The sequence below is a fragment of the Puntigrus tetrazona genome, chromosome 6 (genome assembly GCF_018831695.1).
Source record: "Puntigrus tetrazona isolate hp1 chromosome 6, ASM1883169v1, whole genome shotgun sequence".
Classification (NCBI taxonomy): domain Eukaryota; kingdom Metazoa; phylum Chordata; class Actinopteri; order Cypriniformes; family Cyprinidae; genus Puntigrus; species Puntigrus tetrazona.
This window is the reverse complement of record NC_056704.1, coordinates 9,063,790-9,086,753: the sequence shown is the minus strand read 5'-3', so window position 1 is coordinate 9,086,753 and position 22,964 is coordinate 9,063,790. Positions and strand designations below refer to the sequence as shown.

The 22,964-nt window shown below is 35.9% G+C and overlaps 1 protein-coding gene, 1 long non-coding RNA gene and 1 other non-coding gene across 5 annotated transcripts in view; all 3 read right to left on the bottom strand.

The window, feature by feature from the left end:
• Positions 1 to 608: 608 nt before the first annotated feature.
• trnar-ccg lies at positions 609 to 681 on the bottom strand. Its single transcript has one exon. It is a non-coding gene; the product is annotated as a tRNA-Arg (tRNA).
• A 1,996-nt stretch (positions 682 to 2,677) lies between these two features.
• On the bottom strand, positions 2,678 to 4,157 carry LOC122346517. Its single transcript, XR_006251139.1, has 3 exons — positions 4,065 to 4,157; positions 3,919 to 3,982; positions 2,678 to 3,323 (listed from the first exon to the last, which is right to left on the bottom strand). It is a non-coding gene; the product is annotated as an uncharacterized LOC122346517 (long non-coding RNA).
• A 13,935-nt stretch (positions 4,158 to 18,092) lies between these two features.
• The window catches only part of LOC122346991 (centrosomal protein of 95 kDa-like), a 33,636-nt gene continuing 28,764 nt past the window's right edge, over positions 18,093 to 22,964 (bottom strand). The window contains exons 15-16 of one of the 3 annotated variants that reach the window (XM_043241942.1): positions 19,356 to 19,427; positions 18,093 to 18,650 (exon numbers count right to left, since the gene is read on the bottom strand). In XM_043241942.1, the coding sequence (XP_043097877.1) occupies positions 18,474 to 18,650; positions 19,356 to 19,427 (249 nt within the window). In that variant the 3' untranslated portion in view covers positions 18,093 to 18,473. The other 2 variants (XM_043241943.1, XM_043241944.1) reach the window with 2 other exon arrangements.

Sequence of the window (22,964 nt, the reverse complement as noted above, 5' to 3'; positions counted from 1 at the left end):
ATATTCAACCACTTACTTGGACAATTGCACTAGCCACTTTGCACTGGACATTCGCACAGCCACTTTACATTTTACACTTATATTTTATATTCTACACTTATTTACATTTTATTTTTTAAACTTTGCACACTTTTTTATACATATTTTTATACATTATTTTATATTTATATATATTTAAATTCTGTTTTTCTGTTTTCTATTTTGATGCTGGACGGTTGTAAAAAACATTTCACTGCATGTCGTACCATGTATGTATGTGTATGTGACAAATAAAATTTGAATTTGAATTTGAATTTGAATATCTTTATATTTAAATTGAACAACAGACCCATATAACCTAAGAAATTACGCATTTCTAAATAAAATAAAGCATATGCAATGTCCCAAAAAGGTGTTATGCGGGGAATAATTATATTCATGAAAAGAACTTTCAGAATTACATACTTATCTTGCAGATTCTAACAGATTTTCATGTCATTAAAAAAATATAGTCAGTGATATGAGCAAAAAAGATTCTATAGCAAATTCTGTCATGAATTAATCGTGAGCATATTTATATTTTAGGCTATGCATGTCACAGTACGGTTCAAAAAGTACACATAAGAAGCCGACCCAGATGGGACTCGAACCCACAATCCCCAGCTCCGGAGGCTGATGCCTTATCCATTAGGCCACTGGGTCAACACAACACATACCTCGAAAACATGCTCTTTTGAATTATATAAACCACAGCTAATTGTAGCGTTATTTTAAAGGGTGGTATTATTTGCATATAAGATTAGTTTTTTTGTTTTTCTGTGAAAGTTTGGCCTTGTGAGATGACCGTGAGATATCGCGAGAATCACTGTCCATAAAAAAACACGTGTTTACTATTATCGATACCTTAAAAAATAACATATCTCAGAACAATTTCAAGAATACAAATAAATATAAAAAAGAGAAGTATTACATTAATAGCAAAAACCGAGAGTTAAACAATATACAAACCTTGCCAAGTACATAAACTACGTAACATAAACTGCCGAATTGTCAGGGAAACATGTAATGCAAATATTTATTTCAATAAAAACATGCGGACAAGGAAGTATTCGTTTTTATAGTATTACTACACCGTGCTACATTGCTTTATCAAGTTTGTCAAGAAGCAGCGTCTAATCAGAGATATTTTTGTGGGGAGATACCAGCCTTCGGAGGCGGTATCTTTGGAGAAAGCCTAACCGTTTTAGATCACGTGTGAGTTGATAAACAATGACATTATAGCATTGACGTCATTAAATGCCTGTCAGAAGGTGCGTTTATTTGACAGTAAGTGGACTGCGAAGTGGAATACACAGGGTATTCTGCCATTTTAAGTTAGATTCCAGTCCGAAGGGGGTTAACATGCTCAGTTCGAAGGCCACTGTTAACGGCATAGGGAATAAGTTAACATCGATACTTAGTCACTTTACAGGAAGTGGAGAGGAAAAATCACCCAACTGTTAACTGATCATTTCCACGGGTATACGCTGAATTAGAGCAGGAGTTACCTATGGAATTAGCCTAAAGGTTTGCATTCATGTCCTGAAACTTAAAATAGGTTTTTATCTTTCATGGTTAACACATTGATACCACTTGTTCTGTAATTTCAGAAGAAAAAAAAGCCAAGAGCATTTCTAATGTAAACATAAAAACATACATTTTATTAAATGTATTAAAACATTTTTTAGTATATTCTGTAAATTATTTTTATTTTCTGCATTTCACCACTGCTGTAGGCTATTTATAATACATATGTTTAGAAATACATTGTATAATACATATTGTTGGCTGTGTGATTATGTTCCTAGATTCTCCCATGCACTAGAGTTCAAGTGTTCCTCTGTCGAGGAAGACATGTTCTCTAGACATGTTAGTAATACCTCAAACATACTCTACCTAAAGTTTAAGGATCAGATTTGTTTTTTTTATGCTCACCACTGCTGCATTTATTTTATTTATATTTAAAAGTAATTTGGTTGGTAATTTTACAGATCCTTCAGAAATCATGCTTTCCAAAAATTAATTTTGCAATAAATAACATTTTAACAATTTACAACATATTCACATAAAAACGTTAGTTTAAATAATAATAGTACTATTTCACAACATTTATTGGTTTCATTTATGATCAAATGAACGCAGTTTATAACCAAAAAAAAACAGACTTCAAACTTTATAACACAAGGGATTGAAATATTAATCAATTTATTATAATAAAGTGCAAGAACCCCCCTTAAAAAAGTCATTTTTTTCCCATTTGCAAATTGTACTTGCATGGGATTTGTTGTCACACCATGCCACAACCAGTGTAAACCGCATTACTGATTATAATGAGCTATATTGAATTTTATCATGAACTCCTATTAAACATGGTTACATATGATGTATGTGTGATGCCATTCATCACTAAAAGAATTTTTAATTTTCTCTTTCAAGAATATTGTGGGGCTGTCTCAATCACAAAATCTTTACAGTGCACTGAAATGTTTGCTCCCTAAAAATGTGAAAACCATTGATACTCACTAGGTCTCTTTATAGGAAGATATTCTGAATAAACACGAAATAATTTGCAACAACATGATAGATTTGAAATATGTTGTAATAACTAGTAATTTTTCTATTTTAGAAACATTTTCAATATTTTAAAGATTTGTTTAAAAAAAAAAAAAAAAAAAAAAAAAAGGTTCATACAGAATAGATGGATTGATTAACTCTTAAAATTTAAAAATAAACAAAACTTGTAATACTACTCTTTTGCAAGTTCAATTAAAAGAATGCTGAAAATACCATGGTTTTCACAGAAAAATGGTTTCACAACTGTTTTCAACATCGATAATAAGAAATGTTTCTTAAACAGCAAATCAGCATAGAATGAATTCTGAATGATCATGTGACACTGAAATCTGGAGTAATGATGCTGAAAATTTTGTTCACATGAATATTACATTTTATAATACGTTCAGAATTTTATGTTTGGTCAAATGTAGTAGTTTCACATTTTAAAAAAAATAATAATAATAATTAATTGCAGAATACAAAATTTACTAAAGTCTCTAGCCATATGTTCAGTTGAACACTATCCTTTTTGCAAAACTCGCCATTTCCTTTTGTATCATCCTGTGGAGTGCCGCTTACAAATAAACAAAAAAGTTCATTTACAGATACTAGGGACATTGCCATAATACAAAAGCAGATTGAAAATCATCAAACCTACGCTAATAGGTAAGGAGATATATAGATAATATTTCTTATGTACAGTTGCGGTCATCTGAAGCGAAGCAGGAGCAAACTTCAAGATGGCCCTCCTGAGAGAGAAACAGGAAAACAAAAGGAAGTTGCTGAAGTATGCTGTTCATATTTCAGACAAAACATTTATTTCCATCACATAAAACTGTAGTGCAAAATTATGATATGTTGTGTATTTGGCCAAAAAATGTTTTTTAAATTTAATTTAAAAAGTGTCTGAGACCCAAACATTATCAGGAAACATTTCAAACTACAATACCAAAAAACTTTGGACTTCGATAAATTCTCTGTATTAGAATTTCTTTGTGTCCTCATTACAGACCAATCATCACAGCTGCTGCTGCCGTCGCTATTTGTGTGTGTAATAAATAAATAACTAAAAAAAACAGGTCACCACTTCAGATAAATCCCCAAGATTTATTGATTGCATCCTAAAAGGTTTATAAAAACACACACACACACACACACACACACACACACACACACACACACACACACACACACACACACAAACCAAACATTCAAACCAAAAAATAAACTCAAAAGTAACACAAGAGCAACAAATGGGCTCCGTAGAGCTAAAAGACATAATACAATACCTTTACTATTTAGTTACACAATCATCTATTAAAACGAACTACGTCAAACTCCTACCCTTGTAAGGAATCCAAAATGGCATATACAAATCCCTCGCATATGAGCCGTAAGTTTCGTAAAACTGAAATACACACATTAAAATGCCTTTATTCTTGCTAAAACACACCACATATTAAAACACTTAATCTCAAATTGAGTCATACCTATCTCCTGAGGAGATCCGAAGAGATCCACCTGCGAACCACTAGCAAACAAACGAAGTGTCAGTGTATTTCTGCCGGCCAGAAACAAACACCTGCAGTTCTCGTTCCTACCATTGATCTTTATACATAACTAACCACACCCCCTTCATTCATAACTTTACTCCTCAGACGTCACCTGCCACATATATTTTTATATATATTTTATACTTTTGATGACAGTACAAAAATATAGCAAGTATAATAATAGTAAAATTAGGAATTTCTTGTGATCTGCCAGCACATCAAATATGATGAAAATTATGTGAAGACACATAATGTTGACATATTCGTTTTCCAAATGGAAACCCACTTAGGTGTCACCAAAGTCCTTCTTGGTTGATATTTAAATAGGTGTGTTTGACTTGAAGCGTTGCTGCAGCATTAAAGTACATTAAAGTAGCATGAGAACGGTTTCCAGCTGATGGTTTCATATGCTCCTTATAATCGCTACCTCGGTACTTTGATGATGAAATACACCTATTAGTGGCTGCAGCCTTTCCTTAGGTCAACTCACCTAATGAAATGGGGGTTTCCGTCATGGAAGCCGTGGCATTAATTGAGAGAAAACCTGAGAGGTCATGGACTTAAAGCAGGGTGTGGCCAAGTAAAAAAATCGAAAAAACAATAGCAATTTTTTTTAAAATACAGCTAAAATAAAAATTTGCACCAGCAAAAATAAATTAGCTAGATTTGGCAACAAAATCCTCAAAGTGGCAACACTAGTATGTGTGCTGTTAGGAAACCAGAGCTATGGAGTCATGTTCGATGTTTTTCATATAAAAACAACTAAAATTTAATTGTATCACGTTTATCAGCAGCACAGCGCCAGAGTGAGAATAACGCAATATCTGCCCATGATCCAGTAGGCATCTATTTCCACCCCGTGAGGGCAGTGCGTTTATTCCACTCCTCCCCTCACTGCAGCCACCTACTCCTACAATTTCAGGCATCTCTAACAAGCCTTTTGCCTGCACGCGGACGCAGATGCTGTTTGCGAGCCCTCCTGATGGTCAAAATTACATAGGTACAGTCACAACAAGGTTTATTTTAACTAAAACAAAAACGATTGATGAAAAAACTACTTTGTAATTGAAAAAATTTTTAAGTTAGTTAAATTTTATTATCATAAATACATTTTTCGTAATCATTACATTATCCCCCCCCGGTGGAAAAATCTACCTACCCGTTACCCTTAGTCCCAACCACATTAGAGGACCTACGAGAAGCTAAGGTATTTAGCAAACTTGACCTGAGGAGTGCCTACAACTTGATTTGTATCCGCAAAGGGGATGAGTGGAAAACCGCCTTAACCGGGTTATGCCGTATGGGCTCTCCAATTCACCCTCCATCTTTCAAAATTTTATGAACAAGATCTTCCGAGACATGCTCCACAAATTTGTAATAGTCTACATTGACGACTCATATATTCACCCAACCTGTCAGCACACAGCCGTCACGTCACTCAAGTCCTACAATGCCTGCAACCACAGCACCTCTATCTAAAAGCCAAGAAGTGTGAAGATCATCAGACCACGATTCACTTTCTCGGGTACATAATCACTCCCTCTAGTGTCAGCATGGACCCCAAGACAGTAGAGGCGGTATGTAACTGGCCCATTCCCACTTCTGTTAAACAGCTACAGAATTGCAGCACCACTCACTTCCCTTCTCCGTCACAAACCTAGGAACCTCCTCTGGAACCCGAAGTCCCTCCAAGTATTTACTCAGTTAAAATCTACCTTCTGCTCGGCCCAGCCCTCACTCATCCTGATCCCAGAAAAACAGATTAGTAAAGTTCAATCAAGATGACAAGAGAAAAAAAAACACAGACATTCGGAACATATCCACAATATGAAGTCATGAGTCCAAGAATCGACAGTGAGACAAACGCTGATGAAAATGTGAGAGATGCGCCAGAACAGGACATCAGATCGATATTTCTGAGGTTTTGCCTGAGCAAGTTGAGGTGACTACAGTCAGGAGGAACCCGTCAAGAACTCGGAGGAGGCCAGTTCATTTACAGACTTTGAGGCTGGTGATCAAGAAGAAAAGCTGCAAAAGCAAACTTGCATAGACTTTTGTTATAGAGAAGTATGTGATGCACCAAAGACTTATCAAGAAGCAATGGACAGGGAGATGAAATCTCTTGAGGAAAACAAAACTTTCACCCTCACAATGTTGCCACAAGGGAAACAACCAGTTGGAGGCAGATGGGTCTACACAATTAAGAGACATTGATGGATCTGAAAGATACAAGGCAAGATATGTTGCAAAAGGTTACAGTTAGAAACCAGGGACTGATTATGATGCAACATTCTCTCCTACAGCAGACATGACAAGTGTGAGAGTGGTTATGCAAAAGTCAGAGCAAGGAAATCTGATCTTGCATCAGATGGACGTTGAGACTGCTTATTTGCATGCACCAATTGATCATGAGGTCTATGTAGAACAACCAGAAGGCTATGAACGAGAATCTGAAACAAGTGAAAAGCTTGTATGTAAGCTAGAGAAATCTCTTTATGGTCTTAAACAATCCAGTAGAAACTGGAATGCTATATTTCATAAATGCTTGACAGAGAATAGTTTTAAGCTGAATCCAGCCGACAATTGTGTCTATACAAAGGAAAAGCCCAACAAGAAGGTAATCCTAATTGTATGGGTTGATAACCTAATCATAGCAACCAACAGTGAAAATGTTCTAGAGAGTGTAAAGAGGATGTTCACTGAAAGGTTCAAAATGAAAGACATGGGAAGGTTAAAACATTTTCTTGGTATAGATTTTGACCAAACAGAAGGTCTAGCCAAAATGTCACATGAGAAATATGTTGACAAAATACTAGAACGGTACTTGCAAAAATTGTAAACCAAAAGAAACTCCATGTGAGATGAAGCTAGATTTTTCAGAAGATGCCGAAAAGATGAAAGACACAAGAAAATTCAGAGAAGCAGTGGGAAGTTTAATATACTTATCCACATGTACACGACCTGATTTGAGTTTTGTTCTTAGCAAACATTCTCAACATTTAGCAGTATGACACTGGAACACTGTAAAACATGTGTTTAGACACCTTAAAGGTACAGTGAAACATCAGTTGTGTTTCAGGAAAAATGACAAAGAGAAACTAGGCCTAAGAGTATACAGTAATGCTGACTGGGATTCAGATACCAAAGACAGGATACTGTGTTTGTCACACCATCACTTCTGCCTTCCACCAAACCCGCCACCTGGACACGATCCCAATCACCTGAGTCTTAATCACCAGCAACTGCAACCACTCATCTGCCACCCTTTATAACCCATGCTCACCATTTCATCCATAGCTGATCCCAAGGTTACCTACCTAGAACTCTGATCGTCATCTCATCTGCCCTTTCTGTCTGCCTGCCAGGAGGAGCTTGTTCCTTGACCTTGTTCTTGAGAAAAGAAAGAACTTTACTTACCTGATTGCATCATTGTTTGAGTTTACCTCTATGTTTGAAATTGAGGCTAAGTGCCGATGACTACTTCATTTACCCAAGAGGGCTCAGCTATCGAATCCCTCCACGCATTAATTCAAGCACTGCAGGATACTCTCACAGCTTCGACTAAACCTGCTAGCCTGATAGCCTGTCCAGCCGCTTTCACCGGGGAATCTGCCTCATGCACTGGCTTTTTACTACAATGTTCGCTGTATCTCGAGATGCACCCGCACCTCTTCCCGACGGAATGGGGCAAAATTGCCTTTTTTATTTCTTTAACCGGAGAAGCATTGCAGTAGGCGGAAGCACTCTGGACGGGTAGCAGCCCTAGACTGAGCTCCCTAGAGAACTTTCTGGAGCATTTTAAGGAGGTGTTTGGCCATGATGAACTTCTCCAGCTCCGGCAGGCAGACCTACCTGTTCATGAATGTCCACAGCGGGTGGAATGACACCGCCCTCCACTTGGCGTTTCGCCAAGGGCTCAACCGCTATTCACCAACAGATAGCGATTTACGATGACAATGTTTGATTAGAGGTATTCCTTTGCAAAGCGACTAGCATGGCTCAACACCTCTGTGCCTGTCACCCACTCCAGAATCACCAAGAGGTGACTGTAGATGTGGTACTGGGTCGACCCTAGTTCGAATTGCATCAACCCATTATCCTCTGGAGAACCGGTGAGATACTGCAATGGAGCAAATTATGTAACCAAAAATGTTTGTCTTCTGTTTTCAAAGTTCCATCCCAACATCTGCCTTGCCAATCCACAACCGCTGAAAGCTCTCAGAATCACCCTGTTACGCCCATTCCCACCGAATATCACTCTTATGCCGATGTCTTCAGCAAGACAGCCACCACACATCTTCCTCCTCACAGTCCCTGGGATTGCGCCATTGACCTGCTACCTTGAGCCAAACTGCCCAAGGGTAGAGTATATCCCCTTTCTGTCTTGGAGAGAGAGAGGCCATGGAGGACTACATCAAGGAGGCCCTACATCAAGAGTTTATCCATCCATCCAAGTCACCCGCCGCGCTCAGTTTCTTCTTCGTAGCAAAGAAGGACGGAGGGCTGAGGCCATGCATCAATTATTGCAAATTCAATGAACAGACTGTTAAATTTGCATACCCATTGCCCCTAGTGCCAGCTGCTTTAGAGGAGCTGTGCGAAGCCCAGATTTTCACTAAATTAGATCTGAGGAGCGCATATAATCTCATTTGAATTCGGAAAAGAGATGAATGGATAACTGGATAACCAGCCGGCCACTATGAATACCAGGTAATGCCATATGGGCATTATGGGCTCTTCAACTCACCTTCTATATTCCAAAATTTCATGAACGAGATCTTCTGTGACATGTTCAACTGGTTCGTCCTAATATATATCAATGACATCCTGATTTACTCACCCAATTTCACGCCACCATCCCAAAACCCTCCAGTGGAATCCTAAAGCCGAAGCGACCTTCGCCCAACTTAAGTCAGCCTTCTGCTTGGCTCGGCTCTATCCCATCCAGCTCCTAACCAACCATTCATGGTGGAAGTGGACACTGCACCTGCGGTCACACTGCATTTTGGGTGTGTAGCTCTTTGTCATATGCAGCTGCGAATATATCTTTTTGCCAGACAAATATGGCATTCACGTGATACAATTACACAGGCCAGAGTTCACCAAACTTGGAACACAGCGGCATGCGCAACGAGTTGGTCCGGTCATTGGGGGAGAGGCAACACTGGACTGTGACTGAAGCACTGATGGCGGGAAATGACAGTAGTTCTGGTAGTGATCTGGAAATGGAAGATGAATCATATAGCGGGAGTTCAACAGGGAATTAATTGTTGAAAGCAGTTAATCGGAAAATAATAGTTAAGGATCATTTACAGATAGTGAAAAAGAGAATCACATGAGTAGGAAAAAAGAGGAAATCAAAGTAATGTTGAAATTCACAGAACCTGGCATGTCGATTAACCTATTTAAAGTCAAGTTAAGTTTTATTGTCATTTCTGGTACTTGTGCGGACATATAGTGAAATGAGATGTTGTGTCTTGCAGGACCACAGTGCTAAAAAAATATATACAGGGGTGGGACAATGAAAATGTAACACTGGCCAATTTAGTGTTGCCTGAAGCCTGATGGCCAGTCTTCATTGATTGCATATTCCACCAGTAAGAGCAGAGTGTCAAGGTTTAATTAGCAGAGTAATAGCAAAGTTTTGCTTAAAATATTACAATGCACACAACATTATGGGTGACATATCAGAGTTTAAAAGAGAACAAATTGTTGGTGCACATCTTGCTGGCGCATCTGTGACCCAGACAGAAAGTGTTTGTGATGTATCAAGAGCCACGGTATCCAGGTTAATGTCAGCATATAACCAAGAAGGACGAACCACATCAAACAGAAGTAACTGTGGACGCAAGAGGAAGCTGTCTTAAAGGGATGTCCGGGTGCTAACCCTGACTGTATCTAAAAAACATAAAACCACAGCTGCCCAACTTATTGCAGAATTGATTGTGCACCTCAACTATCCTATTTGCACCAAAACCTTCTGTTGCACTTCAACTCTCCTGTTTCCACCACAGGGTCAGTGTACATGTCCGGTTTTCTATAGCCAACCTTTGATCACTCGTGCCAATGCCAAACGTCAGTTTCAATGGTGCCAGCAGTGAAAATCTTGGGCTGTGGACAATGTGAAACATGTCACTCACCAATTAAAAACTTTGTCTTGACAGATTTTTTTATCTACTTAATAATGTTTTTTACAATTCTGCAATGGAATGCCAGAAGTTTCATAGCGAATGGACCAGAATGTTAAAAGTTTATAAACTTATTAAATGATAAACTGAGAAGCATACAAACTCTGTTAGTTTAAATCCAGATTAAAGACACATGTTTTTAACCTAGCCTACACATAACACATTAATACGCTTTTATTATTCAAATCTGTTAAAGGATTGTTAGACTGCATTAATTAGATCAGCCTGAACCAGGAATATTCCTCATAAAACATGATATACACATTACATTGTAAAAAAGAATGGCATTTATGCTAATATTAGTCTGTTTCTTTCTTATTCTGTTTCTCAGTTTGTATCCAGATTATATAGTGGATCAGTAATAATAAATTGTTCAATCTTGTCATTATACATCCCGATCATTGTATTCTCCAATTTGATACTGTCCAGTGCTTTGATACAATCTGTATTGTAAAAAAAACGCTATATAAATAAAAGTGACTGGTTGACTGATTGATAAACCAAACATAATTTGTGTACAGGAAACATGGTTAAAATCTATATTAAATTTTCTTCTGTAAGGATAAAATATTGGAAGGAAGGATAGAAAGATGGAGGTAGAGTGGCCATTTTTTTAAAAAGTAAATTAGTGAGAATGAAGACTATGAATTCTTAGTTATTGATATAGATGTCAAAAACTAAACATCAGAATAATAAATTGTTATAATCTTTGTAGTAGAATAAGTAAAGATTTAGAAAAGGTTGTTGGATCTGGAAATCATAAAATAATTTGGTATGGAGATTTTAAAGCTCACAGCTATTTATGGGGAAGTAGTGAGGATGATTATAATCAGAGTGTTGTAGAAGAAAGAATAGATAGCAATGGGTTAGTTTGTTTAAATGATGGCAGGAACACACAAATAAATTTGGGACGTGGTATTGGGTCAGCTAAAGATTTAGCTTTGGTTTCCAAAGATTTAGCTAGTAAATGTGCATGGGATGTTTTGGATAAGAATAATATAAAGCACCGCCCACACAATCTCCTACTCAACACACCCGTGAACCTTCACCGGAGTTCTATTCATGATCACCTGCAACCGCAATCACCACACCCTATATTTACTCACCATTTCATCCTCGGCTGGAATCGAAGTTAAAGGGACACTTCTTCTGTGACTCTCTCCTTTGTTGTTCGTGGTCTCCCTGTGCTCCAAGGATGTGGTACCCCATTTACCTTTGGATGTATCAATACCTGACTTAAGGAAAGTACTTTTTCCTCCATTGAAACCTTCTCTGTTTCCGAACTTACCTTATGTTCCTATGGATGCAGATTCCCTACTTACCGAATTCACCCTTATATATTGTGCACTGAATATAAATACCACAAACCTTATACCCTCTCCTTCTCTCCTGTGTGTGGATGTGACAATAATCATATAGTATATAGGCACTATATAATTTTATGTGAGGTAGGGTTGAGTGTAATAGAACATAATGTGATTTTAACTCCAAGATGAAGGTTTAAAAAGGCAAATATTTAAATATCCAAGTGACACAGAACTTACTACAGTAGAACTTAATAAGACACAGACGAATGTAGTGATGAAATAAGTAAAGTATTGTATGATGTAACCAATAATATTATAGCAAAAAATAACAATTTATAAAGAATAAAGCAGTTCAATGCAGTAATGCAGTTCATAATACTAACAAAACTTTTAGGAAAATCAAAAAACTTATGTATTTAGTATAGGAAGAAGAGCAGCTAAAAAGAATTAGATGTTGCATTAGATGTTGAAAGTCTTCTTTTAAGAAGAGACCAGGAGATTCTTGGTAAAGCAGGAGTTCGTTTTTATTTCGTTGCTGTAGTCATCTGCAAGAAGTCTTCAAGAAATCTTTAAGAAAATCGTCAAGCAATCTCCAAGAAAATCTTCAAGACATCTCAGACCAGTAAAACAAAAGTATGCAAATGCGATCAGGAACTTAGCCCAGAACAGGAACTTTCCCGATCCTTGATCTATTTAGCATCTAAGTGTCATTCAAATGCATAGTTGTTGTAGAGACTAATACAAAAGGCACAGTTGTACCTCAGGATTAGCATTCACACTTGACTTAGGACGCCTACCAGATGTTCAAGAACTGAAAGACAAAAGATAACTGTCTCGGGGCTTGGGCTTCCTGCTCTTAGAATGTAAATCACAATACACATTCAGCATATACTGTTATATTGGAGTCTGTGTTTAACCTTTTATAAATTTGTAATACAACAACAACAAATTGAGAATCTAACAGAATGCATAGTCGATATAAAAAACTGGGTGATGACTAACATCCTAATGCTAAATTCTGAAAAAACGGAGGTGCTAATAATTGGACCTAAAAACCCCACACGTAATAATCTAGAACACAGTTGTAGGGAGGTGAATCAAAACCTGTATATGCATTAAGACTGATCTGAGAAGGGATATCCAAAGGAACAAAAGGACTTCAAAAAGAGAGTAAACAACATTATAGTATATAAGGTATATAAGGAAAGTGACAAAGGAAAGTGACAAAACACAACAAGGCGCGATTCTGTAGCCAGATCGGCCCGTAGTGTGGTGTGTGTCCTCATACACTACACTATGTACTTTTTAAAGACCAGGTATAATGACCTTTTAAGTTTGTTTTATTTTGTTTTGTGTTATTTTTGTACTGCTGATCAGATGTGCAAATGTTTATCAATTATACCAATTTGGAAACTGTTCTTGCCTGGCAATATAAATGTTAATCTTGGTTAACTTATAATATTGTCTGAAATAACTTTTCTAGTAGGTTAGTGACTTCTGAGGTTTTCCGCATTGTTGGCGTGCTAGGGTGAGTCAGATCAACGATCGATGGATGGAGCCATTTTGAGATCTTGACTTCTGGCCACTAAACTTGCTTAGCATGCTATAACTTAGGGAACGCATAAAAAATTACTCTTTTTGAGTCTATCGAGGAGATGGCTGCATTAAGGTAAGCGATCTACGGGGTAGCCTCTGACTAAGACCTGGACTAGCCCAGATGTGTTGTGAGTCTGTTCTGGCCAAACAAGGTCTCTAAACGACCCAGATTCCTAACGAACGATAAGTCGAAACTAGGAAATATTATAGTTAATTGATGATCCAAATTTAATCACAACTAGAGGGATCAGCAGTTACATTTAAATAAATATATATAAAATCACGAAAGATTGGAGTCAGATAAAATTATGTATAAGGTCAGTACTATAATTGGAAAACCAAAAGATATAGAAAATAAATATTAGTGATTTTTAACGAGACACAAAGAAAAGACCGAACACGCATTGACCTTCGACCAGGGCCTCTGGATTCCGTTCTGCAAGAAAAGGGGGACCCTTACACAGTCTAACACTTGATGGTTGCTCTGTTAATTCTTCATCATCAGTTAGGAACTTGGTGTGCTGCTTGACTGTGTTTTTCCATCTTAAAAATATATCTAAATTACGACCTATGCTTTCAACATCTAATGCAGAAATATTAATTCATGCTTTTATGACCTCTAGGTTAGATTATTGTAATGCTTTATTGGGTGGTTGTTCTGCACGTTTGATAAACAAACTTCAGCTAGTCCAAAACGCAGCAGCTAGAGTCCTTACTAGAACTAGGAAGTGTGATCATATTAGCCTGGTTCTGTCAACACTGCACTGAATGGTTTAGCTGTTCAATACTTGAGCAAGCTCTTATCACATTATAGTCATGCACGTCTGCTGTGTTCTCAAAACTCCGGCCATTTGATAATACCTAGAATATCAAAATCGACTGCGGGTGGCAGATCTTTTCCCCATCTAGCACCTAAACTCTGGATCAATCTCCCTAACTCTGTACGGGAAGCAGACACACTCTGTCAGTTTAAATCTAGATTAAAGACGCATCTTTTTAACCTAGCCTACACATAACACACCAACACACTTTTATTATTCAAATCCATTAAAGGATTTTTAGCCTGCATTAATTAGATCAGCTGGAACCGTGAATACTACTCATAAAACACAATGTATTTGTGACATTGTAAAAAGAATGGCATCTACGCTAATATTATTCTTGTTTCTTTCCTAATCTGTTTCACAGTTTGCATCCAGACTAGATGGTGGATCAGCACCCAGAGATTATGTTCATCAGAGACCAGAACACCTAGATGCACTCTGTGGACAGATCACCAGATCCTGATGCGCACACACACACTAAGTCATTTACACTATCTGACACAGCTGTGTTTAAAATTGAACTGGAGGTTAAGTGCTGGGTGTCCGGTCAGAGAGGACCTGGCCCCAACTGATCCTGGTTTCTTTCCTGATCCTGGATCCAAGTTGTTGTTTTTTTTTCTCCATTCTGTATGGATGGGGTTTTGGTTCCTTGCCAATGTCGCCTCTGACTTGCTTTGTTGGGGACACTTAACTTCTAGCGATTATCGTTGATTTGATTACAGAGACCGCATCTGCATTTAATAACAAACTGTTCAATCTCGTAATTATACACATATTATTGTATTCTTCTACTTTCAGTGTTCTGTTCAGTGCTTTGATACAACCTGTGTTATTAGAATCTCTATATAAATAAACATTTTAGACTGATATTATATTGTTCACAAGTGAAATATAGAGTACCTCAAGGCTCAGTACTAGGGCCATTACTTTTCACACTTTGTGTTACCTCTGAGAAATATTATCAGGAGACATGGTGTTAGCTTTCGCTGCTATGCTAATGATACAGTGGCCCAGTACGCACCCCACTGAGAAACTAACAGAACGCATAGTCAATATAAAAACTGGATGAGTAATTTTTTTATGCAAAATTCGGAAAAAAAACAGAGATGCTAATTATGGGACCTAAAAACCTCAAATGTAATAATCAAGAACACTGTCTATGTCACACCAGCACCGCTGTCATCATCCGAACTGGTCACATGGTCACGATCCCAATCACCAGATTACTGCTCACCAACACCTGCAATCATTCACCTGCTTCCCTTTATTTTCCACTCTCACTATTCACTCGATGACTGATCTCGAGGTTGCACCCAGCTCTGCAGGTTACCTACCCGTCTGCCTGCCTATTCACTCGTTCTGCCTGCCGAAAGAATCCTTATATCTACCGCGCACCTTAAGGAAAGAACTGAGATTTTACTCTCACTTTCTGTTTTGTCAGGTTAAGAATATTCCTGTGTTTGTTTCTACTAGTTAATGAATGAGGAATGCAGATCATAAGAAGTCTACAAGCATCTTTGTCTGACACACTATAACCTCCACAATGATCTCCAGTTTTGAAAAAACTTGACAGTATCCATATTTTCAGTCTCAGAAGTACCGATTGGTTGTATAGTAAGACTTTGAAAGTCTAGAATAAAAAGACAGCTGTGCAACAGCTTGGCAATTTTCAATTGTTTGATCAAGAACCCTCTCGCTTCCATTTCTATTTCCAGTCTATCTTGTTTCCAATTGTGCTACTGGGAACCTAACAGAATCATGTGAAGACTTGTTGACTAAAGGTTTCCTTGCAGTTCTTCATGTCATATTCAAAATTGGACTTGGCATGTTTAAACCGTCTAGCTGTTCCTTCAAACATAGAAAGGTTTAGGAGGTTTAGAAACCTTTAGGTATGTTTCAGACTTTTGAAATTTATTTTCTCTATATTTCACTATCCGTTTCTTCAAAATGATCTCTTCAGCATCACAATTTCTCAATGACATGATACAGCCGCTCACTTGAGAATTTAGCAACTTGTTTTCATTTCTTCTAATCTTGTCTTACCACGTATTATGTAACAACAGCTTAAAATTCAAGAGCAACTTTTCCCTTTTTGTTTTTAAGTATTTTGGTAAAATTTATCAATTGAGACTTATTCCACTCGTAGGGGTCCTCTGTTTTCTCTATCCCATCAAACTTTCAAAACAGATCTTGTGCTTTGGACGGAAGTTAATATAACAGCCACACTACATCAGGCTTCTAAAACAAACTTTTCACTCTGTTGGGCATTGCACTTAACTGTTAAAAATAACTTGAGTTTTAGAACTGTATCGTTATTGTGCTTAGTGTGAACAGAGTTTAAAGTAGGCTTAATATGAACGATTTATATTCACTGAAAAATAATAGATATATTTTTAAGGTAAGTGGTTCCAAACTTTTTATTTACCTAAATAAAAAAGGCTAAGCTAGTCAGCATTTTTCATCTAAATGTAGTTTTAATAAATGATTGCAACCACTTTCCCTCAAAATAACCTACATTCCAATGTAGTTATGTTTGAACAGGAAACCTGATATATGGCATTAAATCAAAAGGAATTATAAAGTGAAATCTTCAACATTTACTGTATATATATATATATATATGTGTGTGTGTGTGTGTGTGTGTGTGTGTGTGTGTGTCTCAATATATTTGCTCAATCATTCAAATGGAAATGGGTAATTTTCAGTCCATTTTATTTGCTTTATTAAAAACAATGTATATCTAAGCAATGAAGTGAATTCCAAGCATGTACTTAAAAATTTCTCAAAAATGTAACTTAAAACATACTATCAGGTTATTAAATGTATTTTGAATATATACTTTCAATGCCTTGTTAAAACAATCAATTTCCATACACAGTTAAAAATGTTAAAATATATTTATGTCAATCAATCAATCATTTTTATTTATATAGCGCTTTTAACAACACAGGTTGCATCAAAGCACTGTACAGTATAAGGTAGAAGAGTACAATGACAGGGATGTATAATGACGAAAGTGACGAATTTGTTATTAAATGAAGAGACAGTCTCTGTAATCAATTCAACGATAATCACTAGAAGTTAAGTGTCCCCAACAAAGCAAGCCAGAGGCGACAGCGGCACGGAAACAAAACCCCATCCATACAGAATGGAGAAAAAAAAACCTTGGGAGAAACCAGACTCAGTTGGTGTCAGTTCTCCTCTGACCGGACACCCAGCACTTAACTTCCAGTTCAATTTTAAACACAGCTGTGTCAGATAGTGTAAATGATTTAGTGTGTGTGTGTGTGCGCGCATCAGGATCTGGTGATCTGTCGACGGGCGCATCTAGGTTTTCTGGTCTCTGGTGAACATAATCGGAAAACCAAAAGATTAATAAATATTAGTGACGCAAAGAAAAGATCGAACACGCATTGCCCTTCGACCAGGGCCCCTGGATTCCGTTCAGCAGGAAAAAGGGGGGACCATTACAAAATCTAGTCTGGATACAAAATATTTATAGTAAAGTTCAAATAAATATACTTAGAAATGTAAATTTCATTTACAAATAATATACCTATAAATAAACAAAATGCCAATAATTTTTAAAGTGTGTGAAAGCAGAATGCTAATATACATTTTCTATATTTGAAGATAGTAATTGTTTTGTAAATATATTTGGAACATACCATTAAAACAAGGAATAAATATTACAAATAAAATATTTTCACCAGGGTGCTCTAGCATACCTGTCTGTAATTATCAAGTAATCCTGAACACCTTGACATTTCAGGTGTTTCACTGGGGTTGGAGCTGAAATCTGTTGAACATTAGCAGGGAGTAGATCCATGATCCACAGACATTCACACTAAACAACCTGACAAATATTTGTGTGATGTCTAATATAAATTCTGTCAAGAATGCCCAAATCAATTACCAATTATTTATTTATATTTCAGATAATTATATTTCCTTTTTGGGCTAATGTTCTCCCTTACATCAAAGATTGATTTTTATGTAAATTAGTTTTGTTTATAAAAACACCTAATTCATAAAATGTGAGATTTAATAAATAGTCATTCATGAATTTATTAAATCTTGACATTTAACATTGAACAACAGAGTGTTAAGTTTAATGTGAAAAACAAAATACAATCATGATTAGTGTTGTTAGTTGTAAAACATGATACAAGATGAACTTTGATGAACAATTGCTTTTAAGCAGTCTACTATTTATTTGATGGCAGCATTTCTTTTGCAACATTAAGTGTTGTTAAAAAAAAAACATACACGTGTAAAATATTACAGTAGCGTTCATGTTTCACAAGAACTATGTATATCTCAAGCTATTTACATTAAATTTCATTAAATTACTATTTGCAAGGTAAACTGCCAAACAATTAATGAATGTAAGAGGTTTTGTAGATCAGTAACAACTTTACTGGCTGGTGATTACTGCAGACAGCTGGCAGTGTGCTTGAAAGATGCCATCTGTACACGTTTCTTTAAGTGTTCCATATCCAAGTCTCTGAAATAATTATTTTCATTATTGTGAATGATGACCTTCTGCAGCTCACCAATCTCTTTCTCCATGTTATTTCTTAACTCTCTTTTCATATTTTGCAGAGCCTGTAAGAAATGCATACTTTTAGAACAAATTATTTAGGAGGGGAAAAAAATGTAACAAATATACAGTATAAATATATAATACTTTTACATGGGATACCATTCAGGAAAATGTGAGTAAATGAAATGAAATACAACATAGACTTTCAACACAGACTTTTGTTCCATACTGTATATTGAGAATTCTGTCTGTATAACAATAAAAGTTATATGACATATATGACATGATATGACATGAAACTTGAACTGAGTATTTTGCAATAATTTAATAGCCAGGCAATTTAGGATTATTATAGATAACTAGATCCATGTATTAGGCCCTAATGAGCACAGAATTTAACTATTTTGTGTCTTTTTTTTTCACTTGAATTGTCAAAAAACCCACAGAATCATGTGAAACTGTCAGTTTAATCATGTATTTAAGTGACAGTTGTCTGCATTTACATGCTTAATGAATTATATTTTTTTACCAAACTAAACAGCTTTTATATATTCAAGTTTCATTCCATATATTCAGACTTCCTTTCAATATATTCAAACAACATGTTATAAATACCTTAATTTACTGGGCCTCAAAGGCCACTGTCCTGCAAATTTTAGCCCCAATCAAACACACCTGAACCAGCTAATAACTAGTAAGCTACAGGCAGGTGAGTTTGATCCAAGTTGGAGCATTGGGCATTTTTGGTATATGGAGTTAGCACTCACCTTTTCCTGTGCTTTCTTATGGATTTGTACGTCCTGCCTTTCATGTGCTAAGGTTTCAGCCAATAAAGAAAACTGCAACAGGACAAAATAGGCTGCTTTTATTTAATTGACAAAAGTACAAAAAAATAAAAATATTCCAAATTTACATTGACCAATGTAAATGTATTTTGTAAATACGAACAACTTTTGTTTTTGACTGTTGTAACACATTCCAAAGTTAGGACAGAGGCAAAAAAAAAAAAAAAAAAAAAAATAGGTTAGAGAATATCCATGTTAAACTGTTTTCCAGTAAGAATTGGAAATAGGTCAAGGTATTATGCTTGGATATAAAAGGAGAATCAGTCATTGCAAACAAAGCTGAAAATCACATTTCACAATGCAAAATGGTCTTTCACCAAGTACCATACATAATATTGTACCATACATAATATCACCTGAATTGCATGACTTTTGAGTCCTCTGATGGAACTGGATAAGGAACTGTCATGCTATGTTGTTAAATATAGCCATATGGACTTAAGAGTACTTCAGAAAACCACTGTATGAAATGCAGCTCGAATAAAAGCTTACTCTAGGAGAATGCAGCAATGCAGTTGTGTTCTCTGGGCCAGAGCTCAACTCAGACAGTCAGACAATCTGAAAATATGTGGTGTAATCAAATTAGTCCATATTTTAACTTGTTTTTAGGGGAACATGGATTTTGAATTCTCAGTCTCAAAGACCAAAGAGACCATCCAGTCTTTCATTAGCAACAAGCAAAAGCAAACGTCTTTCATGGGGTGCAGCAGAGCAAACAGCATGGGTGGCTGGCGTATGTGCGAAGGTACTATTGACACTGATGCAAATATTGGGATTGTCCTAGGGGTAGATGATGAATATTAATATATTTGATTTTTACGTGTCACTTGACTTGGTGATTACTACAACTGTGTAAGCACGAGACAAATTGGATAATGAAAAATTCAACAGCAAAAAAGTAGGAATTTACACCAGCAGAGCACAATCAGATAAAGAGAACAAACCTTATTTATTATTATTATTATTTATTACCTTATTTATAGTTGTGTCCTCTTTTGAAAGCATAAACAAAAGAACATTGCGCCAGCAGCAAAAACTATAGCAAGAGTAGTAGCACTCTATTTTACAGTATGTATTCTACCCTGGTACATACATTCATTCTATCTACTGGCAAATGAGTGGTAACACAAGGTACTTACCTGAAGTGTATGTACATGGTACCATAAGAAACATAACCGTCATTCATGCATAGTAATTAGTTCATACTAAGAGACAAGTGTGGGTAAGAATGGTCACTTACAGATAGTATCCATACATGGTAACTAATTAAACATTTTACTGTAGTTACTAATATGTATACATTAGGAATGCACCGAAATGAAAATTCTGTGCCGAAACCAAAAATTCTGGATGCAATTGGCGGAAAACCAAAACTAAAAATAAATAAAATTATTTATTATTCATTTGTAAGACTTTTTAATTAACTAAATTTTATTGGTACTGAAAGTAACAAAATTTAACTACTATTGTTACTACTGATAACATTAATAATGAACAATAGTTTATTCATTCATTTATTAATATTGGTTATTGTTAATTGCAACATTTACTAAAGCAGTATTAAAATCAATAATTGTGCTTGTCAGTGCACTCAGAATAAACATGAACAACAGTATTATCATTAACATTAAGACAGATTATTAAATACTGTAATAAATGTATTTGCTCATTTTTATTCATTTCCATACAACAGAAAACAACTGTCACAAGAGGGTAGAGTCAGCTTTACTACAGCATGTTACAGCACAGTAGCGCTACTGCTAACAGGAACAAGTATACTACATAGAAAATTACTGTTGGCGCGTATTTGAGTGGATACTGAGCGGAGCGTCAAAGCACAGAATGACAGGGCGGGCGTGCCATATAATATATATAACATTTTTGTCCCGTATTTTCGGCTGTTTTTCTCTTTCGAAATTTTGGTGCATTCTTAACATACATTGTAAATATGTAGTACTCATGGACAAATGGGTACAAGCAGGCACATCCTCATAGGGGAAGTGTTGGTAATTTCTATGTAAAATAGTATACTTTATTTTACAGTCCTATTTCCATATTCTCACTATGTACCAGGGTCCATGTTTATACCCCCAACTTGAGTACCGCATAGCTTATTCTGTACATTAACTAATAGATAAATACACATGTACTTACATAGTAAGTATATGGAAATAAGACTGTAAAATAAAGCGATCCATTTACATACTTTAACAACAAATGAATTTTCACTCTGAAATGTGTCACAATACATAAATCAATTCAGTCATAACTTCTCTTAAATGACTAAGTTTGCCAAGCAAAAATCAAAATGGCAAGATGCAATATATGATTGCTTTTGTAACAATGGACAATGCGTTTAAATGGACATTGCGTTTTTCTAGTTGTAAAGGATAAAACAATGTTAAGTTACCAATACATAAGACTTTTATTGTACTCGGACTCAAACTTGACTTGGACTTGGTTCGAGTTTTAAACATTTTTTAACATTTAAATTATAATTTCTCTATAGTTTTGCTTTTACACGCTAATCTAATCAATTTGGAAAAAACATTTTCATTTAAATTTTGCAACTTTTTTTTTTACTATGCATATGAAATCTAGTGTAGGAAATGGAAATGGAAAAAAATAATTTTAAATACAGAAAAACACTGGCATTTTACATATTGCATTGCCATTTTTTTCAAATACATTTCAAATTACTCATACATATTGTTCCATATCCCCCATGTTCCCCCCATAAGTCACAGAAGGGTATTCCTTAAAAGGTGTGGCTATAAACAGAGCATGAAATCACAGCAGCCTCCAGGGTAAACAGAACAAAACCAACAAAAATGTATTACAGAGATCATTAAGATTCAATAATTAAAAATTGGTCTGATTCAAGGACAATTAGAAGGCCAAATCCAGACTGACAAGAGGAGTCAGAAATGGAGGTGTGTAAGCCATTTAGGAATGTGAAAGCTGGTGAAAATACTGAAGAACAGGGTTTGAAATGAACACCCTCCAAATGCAGGTAAAAATCACCTGTGGCAGGTAACACTAACAAATCACTAACCAATGTGGTGGGCTACTTTTTGTAAATGATGTTCACTTATTGAAGTTCATGCAAGCCAAATCTGTGCATATTTAGCGCAAATACTAAACTTGAGAGACAACATGAAATTAAGAGTATATTGCAAATACCAAATAAAACTCTACACTACAGTGTGTAATTTCACTGAATCAGTCAGTCTATTAATAGGCTATGCATTAAGAATGATCATAATTCAAAGTGAGCAGAAAAAAATTATATTTCTATCATTTCATACTGTTAATCAATAGCACATGAAGAGTATAGTTTTTTCTAAAAAAAAAAAAAAAAAAAAAAAAAAATCAGCATGTTACAAATATGTGAATTTTGCACAAGTGCAGTAAGAACAGGTGCAGTTTTCACTGTCCATTATCAAAAAATGTGACTTTCTAATTTTATAGATAACATGTACACTATTGTTACATCCTGTATTGTCCCTTATGTTATCACATGCATTAAAA